This window comes from Macaca thibetana, chromosome 14, assembly GCF_024542745.1.
Source record: "Macaca thibetana thibetana isolate TM-01 chromosome 14, ASM2454274v1, whole genome shotgun sequence".
NCBI lineage: Eukaryota > Metazoa > Chordata > Mammalia > Primates > Cercopithecidae > Macaca > Macaca thibetana.
The window spans coordinates 22,005,433-22,020,280 of record NC_065591.1 but is presented as its reverse complement, the minus strand read 5'-3'; the positions used below and the strand labels follow the sequence as shown (position 1 = coordinate 22,020,280).

The 14,848-nt window shown below is 38.5% G+C and overlaps 1 protein-coding gene across 2 annotated transcripts in view; it reads left to right on the top strand.

Moving 5' to 3' along the window:
• The window catches only part of TTC17 (tetratricopeptide repeat domain 17), a 139,481-nt gene extending 124,868 nt beyond the window's left edge, over positions 1-14,613 (top strand). For both annotated transcript variants that reach the window (XM_050758249.1, XM_050758248.1), the window contains 3 exons: positions 9,933-10,052; positions 11,725-11,868; positions 13,456-14,613. In XM_050758249.1, coding sequence (XP_050614206.1) covers positions 9,933-10,052; positions 11,725-11,868; positions 13,456-13,587 — 396 coding nt within the window. In that variant the 3' untranslated portion in view covers positions 13,588-14,613. The remainder of the gene's footprint in view (positions 1-9,932; positions 10,053-11,724; positions 11,869-13,455) is intronic.
• The last annotated feature ends 235 nt before the right edge of the window (positions 14,614-14,848 follow it).

The window sequence follows — 14,848 nt, the reverse complement described above, 5'->3', positions numbered from 1 at the left end:
AAAAAAAAAAAAAAAAAAAAAAAAAAAAAAAAAAAAAAAAAAAAGTTCCTTTATTTTTGTATATACTTGAAATGTTTCATTATAAAACATTTAAATGATGTGATTACAAAGATGAGAAAACAAATAGCATCAGAAATGAGTAGGTAAATTTAAAAGGCAAATTAGCACATCTTAAACTAAAATAAATTGTGTAAGTCAGATATTCAGTTGATGGGTTACATGAATTAGACATAATTAAATAGTGAATTGCAAGCTTCATAAAAAATTTACATGGAATATTATAGAGACAAGGAGACAAATGAATCAACAGACTTAGGAAGTACCATGTATTCCAAGCTGGAAAAATAAAAAGAAATCCATACCTATACATTATAGTAGAACTACAAAATAGCAAATAGTTTGTTTAGACTTTGTTGAATTTTTACAGTAAAATGTAAGGGTATCATTAAAAGAATGCACAAATGTAAAACCTATGAGGATAAAATAATGAAGTAAGAAGAGGATGAGCCAAAAAAAAATCAATACAAGAAAATGCAAAAAAAAAAAATTCAAGAATCTGGACAAATAAAAAATGATCTATAATATAGCATTGACAATAATGTCAAATTGGAAAACTTTTAAAGGAACTACATATTTTTATGACTACACCTAAAACATAATAGAAATGTTAACAAGTTGGAAAAGAAATACCAGGTACAAACTAATAAAAAGGAGGTAGGCATAGTTATATTAATTACCTGAACGAGATATATTTCAAAACAAAAATTATTAGGAGTAGAGAGAATGACTACATAATGATAAAATGGTTAATTCACCAGAAAGATATACCAATTCTAAACTTATACATATTCAATAAAATACCCTCAAAATATGTAAAGCAAACGAAAGATAGATCTACAGTTAGAAATTACAAATCTGTCGATATAAACACCCTCCATTATGGATAAGTCAGTCAGTTTGTACCTGTGTTTATGTTCATGAGGGATATTGGTCTGTGGTTTTTTTTATTACAATGTTTTTGTGAAGTTTTGGTATCAGGATAATAATGACCTTGTTTAATGAGTTGGAGGTGTTTCCTTCACTTTAGTTTTCTGAAAAAGTCTGTAGAGAATTCCTTAAATATTTGGTAGAATTTGCCAGTGAAGCCATCTGGTCCTAGAGTTCTCTTTGTGGGAGGTTTTTAATTATAGCTCTAATATATTTAATAGATATAGGGCTATTCAAATTATCTCTTTCTTCTCTGGTGATCTTTGGCAATTGTGTCTTTCAAGGGACTTGTTCATTTCATTTAAATTGTTTATTGACATAAAGTTCTTCATATTATTTTCTTATCCTTTTACTATCTGTAGGATCTGTGGTAATAGACCCTCTCTTAATCCTGATGTTGGTACTTTGTATCTTTTCTCTTTTTTTTCTGATCAGACTCACTAGAAGTTTATGAATTTTATTGACTTTTTTTTGTTGGGGGATGGGGGGACAGAGTCTCACTCTGTCACCCAGGCTGGAGTGCAGTGGTGTGATCTCAGCTCAGTGCAGCCTCTGCCTCCTGGATTCAAGCAATTCTCATGCCTCGGCCTTCTGAGTAGCTGGGATTACAGGCATGTACCCCCACGCCTGGCTAATTTATTGTAGTTTTAGTAGAGACGAGATTTCACGATGTTGCCCAGGCTGGTCTCAAAACTCCTGAGCTCCAGCAATCCGCCCACTGTGACCTCCCAAAGTGCTGGGATTACAGCCACCATGCTTGGCCAGTTTTACTGATCTTAAATAATCAGTTTGAGGATCCACTGACTTTTCACTATCTTTTTGTTTTCTCTTTCGTTTATGTCTGCTCTTATCTTTGTAATTTCCTTGTCTTCTGCTTGCTTACGACTTAATTTGCTTTGCATTTTTTAGGTTTTTAACAGTTTTTTTTTTTTTAGGGTTTTAATGTAAGCTTGTATTATTGACTTGATCCCTGTCTTCTTTTCTAATGTAGATGTTCAGTGCTAAAAGTTTCCTGTAAGCTTATGACAAATTTAATTGTCATATTTTCATTTTCATTCAATTCAAAGTACTTTATAATTTTCCTTGTGATTTTTTTGACCCATGAGTTATTTAGGAGTATGATATTTCGTTTCCAACTGTTTGGGTGTTTGCTAGATATCTTTCTTTAATTGATAGCTAATTTAATTCTATTGTAGTAAATGAACATACTTCGTATGATTTGAATTCTTTTCAGCTCAATTCAAGCTTGTTTTATGGGCCAGAATATGGCCTATCTTGGTTAATGTTTCATGTGCACTAGAAAGGAATATTGTCTTCTGCTTTTGTTAGGTAGAGCATTTTAGAAGTATCAATTAGGTTAAGTTCATGATAGTATTGTTTATGTTTCAATGATTTTTTTGGTCTTCTATAAGTTATTGAGAGGCTAAAATATTCAACTATATTAATAATTATGAATTTGCTTATATCTTATTTTAGTGCTGTAAGCTTTCGATTTGTGTATTCCTAAGTTCTGTTACTAGATGTAGAAATCAATGAAATAGAAAACAAAGATACAATAGAGAAGATGAACAATCCAAAAGTTGTTTCTTTGAAACAAGTAGTAAAATAAACTTTTGGCAAAATTAAGATAAAAGGAAAGTACAAATACTCAATGTCAAGGAAAAGGGTGAAACAAAACTACGTTTATATCAAAATAAGAGATAAGAAAAGCATATAATTGCAACTTTATGGCAATAAATTTGAAAAAAAGTAGATGGTTTCTTAGAAAAATGTAATGGACTTAAACTGATTCGAGAACAAAAAGAAAACCTGAAGGATCTTATAATTTTCAAATAAATTTAAGTAGTAAGTTTTTTAAAAATCTCACAAAGAATACAACAAGATCTGTTGATTTTGCAAGTGTGAATTCTACAAACTTTTGAGAAATACCTCATCCTAATATAAACAGATTTCCAGACATTAGAATAAGGGATGAAGTACCAGTTAATTCCTTGAGGCAGGTATAACCTTTACAACAAAATCAGACATTATGAGAAAGAAAAATCATATATATTTATATATGTTGTCATATATAATTTCTAAGTTAGCACTAATCTTACTCGTGAACTTAGGTATCAAAATCATAAGCAAAATGTTCACAGACTGAATCCAGCAGCACATTTCTTTAAAAAAAGATATACCTTGACCAAGTTGGGTTTATCCCAGAAATACTGAAAATGGTCTAACTCCAGGAAAACATAAAATATGAGTCACCACATTAAAGGAAAAAAACCGTGAAATCATTTCAGTAGATTGCATTTGATATAATTAATACCTATTTATGGTGTAAAACTTAGTAACTTCCTTAATGTGGTGAAAATAATCAACAATACATCTACTTCAAAGATGATTCTTAATGAGGAAATATGAAAAATAATTCCGTGAAATCAGGAAAAAGAATCACCATTTCTTTTCAACCTTGTACTGAAACTCCTAGCAAGTATAGTAAATCAATAAAAATAAATTAGGCTGGGCGCAGTGGCTCACGCCTGTAATCCCAGCATTTTGGGAGGCCGAAGTGGGCAGATCACTTGAGTTCGAGACCAGCCTGGTCAACATGGTGAAACCCCCTCCCTACTAAAAGTGCAAAAATTAGCCAGCGTGGTGGCGCAGGCCTGTAATCCCAGCTATTCAGGAGGCTGAGGCGGAAGAATCACTTGAACCCGGGAGGCAGAGATTGCAGTGAGCCGAGATTGCGTCAGTGTACCCCGGCCTGGTCAACAGAGCAAGAGTCCATCTCAAAAAAAGAAAGAAAGAAATGGCATAAGTATAAAGAAGACGAAACAAAATATCATTCGGAGATGATATGATTATCTGTATAGTAAACCCCAAAGACTCCACAGATAGTTTTTTAGAAATAATATATTTCTCAAAGTGGCTTCCTGTAAACTCAATAAATAAAAAGTTGCATTTCTGTACAGCAGCACAAAACTTAAAAGTGTAATTTTTAAAAATATACTTCATTATAAAAATATAAAGTTGTCAATAAATCTTACAAAAATTATCAAGACTTGTATGCAGCAAGAGATATAACTTTATCAAAAAGCATTTTAAACAACCAAAATAAACATATATAATGTTCATGGATAAGAAGACACATGTTGTAAACATGTCAGTTTTCCCCAATTTGATTTATAGAGTCAATGCTATTATAATCAAAGTATCAGCAGGGTTTTTTTATGGCACTTGAAAAGCAGGTCTTTATATGGAAAGGTAAAGCATGAAGAATAGACCTGACACTCTTGAAAAGAAAAATAAAGTGAGAGTTGCCTTACTTTTTTAATAAAACAAGACATTATGCTATTTGCTCAAGCATAAATAAAAATGGCTAGGAAGACTAAATAGAAAGCCCAGAGATAGACTCTAATACAGGGGTCCAGCTCCCCACAGATGGGTACCGGTCTGTGGCCTCTTAGGAATAGGGCTACACAGCAGGAGGTGTGTGGCAGGTGAACTTCGTCTGTATTTACAGCCACTCCCCATCGTTCGCATTACTGCCTGAGCTCCGCCTCCTCTACATTAGATTCTCATAGGAATGCAAACCCTATTGTGAACTGCACATGCGAGGGATCTAGGTTGCACACAGGTTCCTTATGAAAATCTAATGCCTGATGATCTGTCACTGTCTCCCATCACTCCCAGATGGGACCATCTAGATGAAAGAAAACAAGCTCAGGGCTCCCACTGATTCTACATTATGGTGAGTTGTATAATTATTTCACAATGTAATAATAATAGAAATAAAGGGCACGATCAATGTAATGTACTCAAATCATCCAGAAACCACCCCCTACCCCATCCACGGAAAATTTGTCTTCCATGAAATCAGTCCCTGGTGCCAAAAAGGTTAGGGACCTCTGCTCTGACATCAGAACTGTGATATATTTAAAAAGTAATATTGAAAATTGGTGGGAAGAGAAGGGACTGTTCAAGAAATAGTACTGGGGCAATTGCTTAAGTTAATTTCAATCTTCATATCTGACACAAAAATTCAATTCCATATGAATTAAGGACTCAAGTGTCAAAAACAAAATGTTAAAAATTAGAGTAAAATATAGGAGATGACCTTTCTGGCTATGGAGTAAGGAAAGTTTTCTTCTTGAAGAAGACACAAAATAACTATAAAAGAAAATGTTAATGAATTCAAGTATATTAAAGTTTAATTTGTTTAATTAAAGAGAGGCAGGCCAGAGAGAAAACATGTGTAACACATTTAATCTACAAAAGATTAATATATGAAACATATAAATTGATGAAAAGTAATAAAATAGAAAAATGCATTAAAGATATTAACAGGCATTTCACAGAAGTGATCTGTGTGATGAATAAACATGAGAAACAATTCTCAATCTCACTAGTAATCAGGAAATGCAAAGTAATACCACAGGAAGATGCCATTTTCCCCTCACCAATAATACCTAGGGTTAAGAAGGATATGGATCAAGAGGTCCTTTTAAACAATGCTAATGGGGCTGTAAGTTGGCATAGCGCCTTTGGGAAACAATTTGGCAATCTCTGGGGTTGTTTTTTTTTTGGAACATATGCATATCCTGTGGCCCAGAAATTCTACTCTTCAGTATCTAGTCTAGACTATAACAGGAGACAAACAGGAAGCAATCTAAATGCCCATCTACAGAAAATGGATAAATACCATGTAGTGTATTCAACTTAATGAGCATTTAATTGTGTAGCAGGGAATTGAATAAATACAACATGAATGAATCTTAGAAATATAATGTTGAATAAAAAGCCCCAAGTTCGACAGGTCTACATATAGTATGCCATAGTCCCCCCGCCTTATTTGCAGCTTCGTTTTCCATGGTTTCAGTTATCCACAGTCGATCATGGTCCAAAAATATTAAATGGAAAATTCAAAAAAAAATAATTTATAAGTTTTTAAGTTGCCCACCATTCTGAGTAGCATGATGAAACCACCTGCTGTTGGACTCAGTCCACACGGGATGTGAATCATCCCTTTACCTAGTGTACCCACACTGTAGATGCTCCCTGCCTCTCAGTTATCAGATTGAAAAAAACATAGTAGATATAAAACTGGATGCTATCCATGGTTTCAGGCATCCACTGTGAGTCTTGGAATGTATCCCCTTCAAGTAGGAGGAACCACTGTACCATTTTCATAAAGTGCAGGAAGAAGTAAACTAATGTATATTGTTGAATCAAGTATACATGTATGTCAGAGATAGAACTATGTTTAAAAGGTGAAATGGAATCCTAAAGATAACATTTAGAATAGTGGGTGAGGATGGAATGGTGTAAGAACACATCGGTAAATACAAGTTCATTTTTCAGTAAGGTGGTCATTTCTGGAATATTCATTATTGTATGTTTTACAGCGTGAATATGTTTTGCATAGTTATATACTTACTATTTATGTTATATAATTTTATATTTACTTGGCATGGTGGCGCATTCCGATAATCCTAACACTTTGGGAGACTGAGGCAGGAGGATCACTTTAGCCCAGGAGTTCAAGACCAGCCTGGACAACATGGCAAGATCACATCTCTACAAAAAATTTAAAAATTAGCCAAGCATGGTGGTGCATGCCTGTAGTCCCAGCTGCTCAGGAGGCTGAGGTGGGAGGCTGAGACAGGAAGATCATTTGAACCCAGGAGTTCAAGGCTACAGTGAGCTATGATCACACCACTGCACTCCAGCCTGGGGGACAGAGCAAGAGCTGCCTCAGAAAAAAGAAGAAATTATATATTATACATGTATTTAATGATTTATATTCTTTTGTGTGTCAAATATTAGCATTAAATAAATTTTTTTTTTTTTTTTTTTTGGAGATAGAATCTCACTTTGTCACCCAGGCTGGAGTGTGGTGGTGCAATCTTGGTTCACTGCAACCTCCTCCTCCCAGGTTCAAGTGATTCTCCTGCCTCAGCTTCCTGAGTAGCTGGGATTATAGGCAGCTGCCACCACGCCTGGCTAATTTTTGTGTTTTGAGTAGAGATGGGTTTTCACCACATTGGCCAGGCTGGTTTTGAGCTCCTGACCTCAAGTGATCCACCTGCCTCAGCCTCCCAAAGTGCTGAGATTACAGGTGTGAGCCACCACACCCGGCCTAAGATCATTTTATTTAAAATCCTTTTAGAATACCAGTCAAAAAGAGCAAGTCACTTAACAAGGAGGAACAAGTCACTTAACAAAGAGAAACAAGTCGGGCTAGCTTCAGATTTCTCTCAGCAGCATTCCACACCAAGAGGCAATACAGAAATGCCAATACATTATTTGAGGAAAGACTAAGCTGTGGTTTTAAATCCAACCAAGCTGTCTTTTAGCTCTGAAAGCACCAGACAGAAAGTTTTCAACATATATGAGTGTATTGGTTTGCTAGGGCCACTAGAATAAAATACCACAGACAGGGTGGCTTCAACAGCAGAAATTTATTTCACGGGTCTGGAGGCTGGAAGCCTGAGATCAAAGTGCTGGCAGGGTTGGTTTCCCCTGAGACCTCTCTCTTTGGCTTGCAGTTGGCCTCATGCTGCCTCTTCACATGGTTGTCCGTCTGTGCACATAGGACCCTGGTGTGTCTCTCCTCTTCTAACTCCTTCATACAAATCCAGTCATTTAGAGTTAGGACCCCACTCTAATAGCCTTATTGTAACTTAATCACTGCATTGAAGGCCTCCAAATACAGTTACATTCTGAGGTACAGGGGATTGGGACTTAAAAATATGAAATTTGGGGGAACATAGTTCAACCCATAGCAGTGATCTCAAAGAATATTGTTCCCATGAGCCCTTCTTGAGGAAACTATTAGAAGATGAGCTTTAGCCAACCAGGAGATGATTGGGAAAAACAAACAAAGGTAATGTCAGTGATCACTGATTATATTCAGCTGTAAAACCAATACTAAAACAAAGGTGAGGCATAGGGTGATAGATCAGAAGGTAAATACTATACTCCCTGACAATGTAGAATTCTAAAATTAACAAAAATGTTATTGAAAACCGAAATCAGACAAGCAGTTATGTCTTCTGAGTGCCTCTTCTGTAATGGCTGGGAGTCAGAGATCAACCAAAAGTTGCAAATGAAATAGATTTTAAAAATCCAAAGTTAGACCTAAATTCAAAATTCAGCCTAAATTAAATACTGTAGTTTTATCTATAGTAAAGGTAGTATCTCACTGGGGAGAGAGGTGAATTATTAATTAAATTTTGAGACAAATTAGTAGCTATCTGGAGAAAAATTAAGTTGGAGCCATATCTTTTACCTTATAGCAGATTAAATTTCAAATGGATCAAATATTTAAATGTAAAAAATGAAATTATAAAAATTCTATAGGGGAAATGGTAAAATATTTATTTATTTTGCTTTTTTAAGAGACAGAGTCTCAGTCTGTCTCCCCCAGGCTAAAGTGCATTGAGTGCTGTGATCATAGCTCACTGTAACCTCAAACTCCTGGGCTCAAGTGATCCTCCTGCCTCAGCCTCCTGAGTAGTTGAGACTACAGATGCACAGCATCATGCCCAGCTAAATTTTTTATTTTTTGTAGAGACAGGATCTTGCTGTGGTGCCCAGGCTGATCTCCTCTTGCCTTGGCCTCCCAAGGCACTAAGATTACAGCTGTGAACCATCAAGCCTGGCCCAGTAAAATTTCTTGATATCCTTGGAATGAGATAGGGCTTCCTAACTACAACTGGAAAATCCAGAAGTCATTGAAGATCATGAAAAAAACAAATTCTGTAGCAATCAAAATCTGCATCACACAAAGTACCATAGTCGAAAGACAGACTTCAAACTCAGGAAACGTATCTGTAAATCATAGGCAAGGATGATCTCCCTAAAATATAAAGAACTTTTTACCAACAGATAAGACAAAAGCCTCACAGAACAATTAAAATATAAAAGCAGATAGTTTACAGAAAAGACGTACAAAAGGCTAACAAATATGAAAGAATGGTCAGCTCCACCCATAAGAAGGGAAATGCAGATTAAAACCACATTTCTCACCCATCAGATTGGCAGAGGCCTAAGAGTATAGTAACAAACTCTGTGATGGGGCTATAAGGAAGTGGTGATACTTACATATTTCTGGCCGGAGATTAAATTGTTATAATCCAGCCAGGCGTTGTGGCTCATGTAATCCCAGCACTTTGGGAGGCCGAAGCATGTGGATCACCTGAGGTCGTGAGTTCAAGACCAGCCTGGCCAACATGGCGAAACCCTGTCTCTACTAAAAATACAAAAATTAGACAGGCGTGATGGTGCACACCTGTAACCCCAGCTACTCGGGAGGCTGAGACAGAAGAATCGCTTGAACCCGGGACATGAAGGTTGCAGTGAGCTGAGATCATGCCACTGCACTCCAGCCTAGGCGACAGAGAGACTCAGTCTCAGGAAAAAAAAAAAAAAAAAGAGAGAAAGGAAAGGAGAGGAGGGGGCAAGGGGAAGAAGGAGGGGGGAAGGGGGGGAGGGGAGGGGAGGACATTCTAGAAGGAAACGTAAGAAACTAAAAATAGCGTTTCCTTGTCTACCATAGAGACAAGGATGGGAGGTAGACTTCACGGTATAACTTTGTATACTTTGTGGTTTTTAAAACATGTGAATATGTTACCTATTCAGAAAGTTAAATAAAATAGAACATAGATATGAGATATAGTTCTGCTATTCAGTAGTTGAGTGAACTTGGGCAAGACACTTAACCTCTCTGAGTCATAGTTTTCTCATTTATAGAAGGGCTGTAATAGTAGTATCAAGCTCATAGGATTGTTCTAAGGGTTAATGAAGGACAGGAGGAACAGAAAGTGCTAAGCAGAGTGCCAGCACTTAGTAAATACTCAGTTGAATGGTCGTGACTTGTGTAACTGAACTTAATCTTGGTAATAAATGAGTATGTTCTTGAAAGGACACCAGCCTTAGCTAACATTCCTTTGCAGAACCAGACATCCTGGGTCCTCTCCAGCATGGCAGCCCTCTACTGGAGGGTGAAAGGCCAAGGAAAGAAGGCAATCGACTGCCTCCGCCAGGCTCTGCACTATGCACCACACCAGATGAAGGTGAGTGGGACTCAGAAGGTGGGAATTTCTGCCCCTTGGTCCTTTCCATTCCCCATGGTTTATTCTGCCCTTTCAACCAGCCTCCCTCATGCTCAGCCAGTGAGGACATGTTACAAGGAGAGAATGGGGCAGGAGACCTTCTGACTGGGCATGTGCCCCAGCAAGCCTGTGAACTATCCCTGCTGCGTGCCTCCCCAGCCTCAGCAGCTTGGAACGTGGGGAAGGCCTTCCAGATCACTGTAAGACGTTACTGCATTGAGTCCCCTTTCTGTTGTGTTCAGAGCCACCCAACATACAGCAAATGCACTGGCCAAAGTGGGCTGACAAATAGAAGTCAATCTGAGTTTAGCTTGTCCTCGGGGGCCTGGTGACCTCTTAGACTTGTTTTGCTTATCCTCTTGGCTTGAGCTTGCTTCCAAGCACAGAGATAGAAGCGAATTTCCATTTCTTCACATGCGTTGATCAGTCCCTGATCATTGTCTGACTTGTACTGTTTCCACAAAAACAAAACAAAACAAAACAAAAACCAAACCAGCTAACCCTGTGTGACACCAAACTTTTCCGGAAGACCAGTTGTTGTTATGATGGGTGAGAAAGTATGGTTTTTATCAGCACATTTGTATCCATGTGTTCTGAGTTCTGCATTAATCCAGATCTTACACTTTTTAAAGACGTGGCTGGTGTCTTCTTTACTCATCAAGGCAGTGTATGGAATGATGGAAGGAACACAGGATTCACTGCCAGGCATTGCTGAGTTTTAAACACAGCTCTACCTCTTACTAGCTTTGTGAATTTGGGCACCTTATTGAACTTCAATGAGCTCATCTAGGGTCATGCATTCTATGGCTGTCACAAAGATGGGTCCTTTTTTTGTTTCTTCTGTGTCTGCTATAGAACCCAATATGGCGTGATACAGGTAGCATTGCTCAGGTAAGGCACTTAAAGGGAATGATATTTGTGATGATAACAGTATTGCAACAATATTGCTACTTGTTCCATCCATCATTTTGTACTCTCTACTGTTAGGCAATAGGGAAGGGCTGAGGCTCCACCTCTAAGAGTCAGCAAACTTCCTGAAAAGGGCAAGAGAATAAAACACTTAGACTCTCGAGGCCAGACAGCCTCTGGTGCACCTACTTAATTCTAGCATTGTAGTATGAAAAGTGCCACAGAAATACGTACAGGACTGGGAATGATTGTGTCCCAATAAAACTTTTTAAAAAATAGGCAGCAGACTAGGTTAGACCTCAGTTTGCCAACCCCTAATGAGATGATGGTTCTTGCAGAAATTATTTTGACTTTCTGACAGCATGACTCCAAGTGTGGTCTGTGGACAGTACACAGACTTTTTATTAGCAGTCTGCAATGAGACAAGGAGCTTCACCAGAAGAAACCAACTACATCATTCAGCGGATTGTTTACTTCAGCTGACATTTTGTTGTGTTTGGTTTTTGAAGCAAGACTCTGCCAATGAAAGAAGGAATTGATTGATATTCTGGTACAAGCACCTTATCTATCACAGACTAGTAGCAAACAGCAGAAAAGCGCTTTGAGTGGCACTATTCTCATCATTCACCAGGAAGCACCGACTATATTCTTTATGATCACCAAAAACAAGAATGAAAGCTCAAAACCCAGTTTTCCCTTCTCACCATTCTCCTTCTTCTCCCAGGATGTGCCCCTGATTAGCCTGGCCAACATCTTGCACAATGCCAAGCTCTGGAATGACGCCGTCATAGTGGCCACCATGGCAGTAGAGATCGCACCACACTTTGCTGTGAACCACTTCACTCTGGGCAATGTCTACGTGGCAATGGTGAGATGGGGGTGTGAGCAGAATGTACCAACTCTGCCAAACAGCAGCACCTCTTTGATTTCAAAACCTCTTTGAATATGTCATTGCCCACCAGTCTCCTGTAAACTTGTCTAAAATTGCTAGCTCCAAAAAAAAATGTTATATTTTGTGGATAAGGGTTTGAGAGGTGTTTTAAAAAAATAATACATGAAATTCTTCTAAGTATTTGCAACTGCGTAGTTCCTCAGCATGAGTTGAACACCAACAGCAGAGTCAGATTTACCTACAATTTCCTGGAGACACTACCTGTTCCAGAGAACCTCTCCTGACATGCCATGTAGAACATGCTCTGTTGCTTCCAGGTTGGGCTAAGGTACCTGTCATCGCACTCATGACACCCTGTGCATATTTTTCTTGCTGGATTTTCACCTTGTTTTATAATTTTTTGTTTAAGGATTTGTCTTTCCCTCTAGCCTATGGGCTCGTTGGGGACAAGACTCCTCTTCACCTCCCTGTTCCGGTGCCTCACAGTGTTTTTGGCACGTGGTAGGTGCTCACCAAGTAGTTAATGAATGATGAAATTCCACTAGTTTCATGGAATACCATTTAGAGAGAAAATGGCAAAGTCATCCAGATCCCTCATTCTGATCAGAAACAAGAACTGATTTCAGAACTGAAAATCCCAGGGGGACCCCCTAAAAGCTGTCATAACCCAGTTTAGCATGAGAATCATGCCGTTCACTTTCATCTAAAATGTGGCATCACACATAGGGCTGTTCCCAAGATGCTCTCAGTAATGGCTTATGGAGTGAGCAGCCCTGGGCTGCCAGCTTCCTTGACTTCAGAGGTGAGAAGTATTTTGCCAGGGAGGTATTGCCGAATATGCAGATTTCCCTCTGCTTCTTAAATTGAAGAATCTGTTGTTGCCCCCAGTAAACGTGAAGTTTGCTACTATGAGCGAGGGCTTGTGTCTCTCATTTGGCTAGAAGTCATTGAACCAGTTGATTTGGGCTCTTCTTTAAGAGTGTAACTCTAAGTAAAAGATTAACCTTCAGTATGGCAGGGATCATTTCCTAATCTTTGTTGGAGTTTTTAAATGTTAAAGTGAATTTTAAAACTCTTCAAAATGTTCGAGTCCAATTGAGATACCTGACTTAGTTTCCGTCTTTCTAGCTACATTAGAAAATTTAGGCAGATGCATAATGGGCGTTTGTCAGGCATGGTTCTAGAGGTTTCTGTGAGGATTAAATGGAAGGATTTCATGAAGCACCTAGCACAGTGTCTGACACATTTCAGGCACTCAGGACTGTTAGGTCTTATTATTACCACAATTACGACTGTTGTTGGGTTTGTAAAAGCTGCTCTACCCCTTTTCCTTTTGTTCTTGGGCTCTGCCGTAGTTTCCTTTGTGATGTTACACCTCGGGGATGAAGGCAGCTGTTTCCTCCCAGAGGAACCTCAGACTTGTCCACAGAGACTTAGATCCATTGAGCAAACGCTGCAGGGTTGTCCCTAGCACAGAGGTGCTTCTTGAGAAAAAAAGAGGGCACAGTATATATTTAGCCTGGTGATGCCATCCCCTCACGTTTGTCTCCTTGGCCCTCACAGGAAGAATTTGAAAAAGCACTGGTGTGGTATGAATCCACACTGAAGCTTCAGCCCGAGTTTGTCCCGGCCAAGAACCGAATCCAGACCATCCAGTGTCACTTAATGCTGAAGAAGGGACGGCGCTCTCCTTAGTGCACTTCTTCTTTCTCTCTTTCTCTTTACTCATGCTCTCAAAAAAAAAAAGAAAAAGAAAAGAAAAAAGAAACCAATCATTGTCAGTATCTACTATTAATGATGTGTGTGAAAATAACTAAGACTTATAACAGGACTATTACATATGCGGGAATTGGTTTGTTTTTAAGTTTCTCCTTTCCCCCAACCAGCCTCAGAAGAGGCACCTTCAGAAACACACATTTCTTAAAAGGAAAGTGCAGCTTCAAGATATTGTGTAAATACTGAGCCAAGACATTTCTGGAGCTGTGCTCTGTCTCCAAAAACCTCACTGCCTTTAGGGCTTTTCTCAGTGGTCCAGCTAGCCTCCTCTTTGGAGGAGGACGAAGCCGCATTGCTCATTCTCTGCTTCCTGTCGTAGCCTCTGTTGTCAGTGGAAATGCAGAAGCTCATCTGGTGCCCGTCGGTGAGAAGCCACGTTCTGCGCTCTCTCCGTTAGACCTCCATGCTGTCCCCAGTCTTGTACGTTCCGTGCTGCTATGTTACAAACTCTCAGAGGTAGTTTGCAGGGGAGGAAGGGGAATATGAATTTTAAAACAAAATATTTGCAACAACAAAAATTCTTAGGATCAGCTGACCTTTGTAATGTTATTTATGTTGGGGAGGGAGGGGGGCTGAGAAGGGGAAATCAGCAGTGTGCAACATCTTTCTCATTTGTACTTTAATTACCAATCACAAGGAAACCAATAAGTTGAAATCCTATATAACAGGTTTATATATATAGAATATGTATATTTGAAGCCCTCTACAGACTGAGTCTATGTTTTACTAATTCTTTGTTCACTGTGTTACCCATCTTGGAATAAGGTGTGAGTGTCAGCTCCCTCTCTCTGAGGCCTCCCGACTTTGCTCCTCAGGAGAGTAATGAGCCAAGGTTGAGTGTTTCCATACAATGCTTTTACCTTTGGTCCCAGGAGAATCAGAAACTCCAACATTTTGGAATCTTCAAGGGCACATACTGAGAAAATAAAATAAAATTGTTTATGATCAAAATAGGTCGGTCGCGTGATTTTTCTTTAGAACCTGGCTAATTTGGGCAGCTGTGAAGCCTTACTTTAACTCGATCTGATCGTCCCAAGTCCTACATTGGCTTTATCTTTCTTCCAGCAGCAAGGTGAGGGGAGAAAAAAACAATCCATCATCACTAGGTTTTATACTTGATGAACTTATTAGAACAATGCATTTAATCAGGAAAGACATACAGTCAGCACATGTTCAGAGT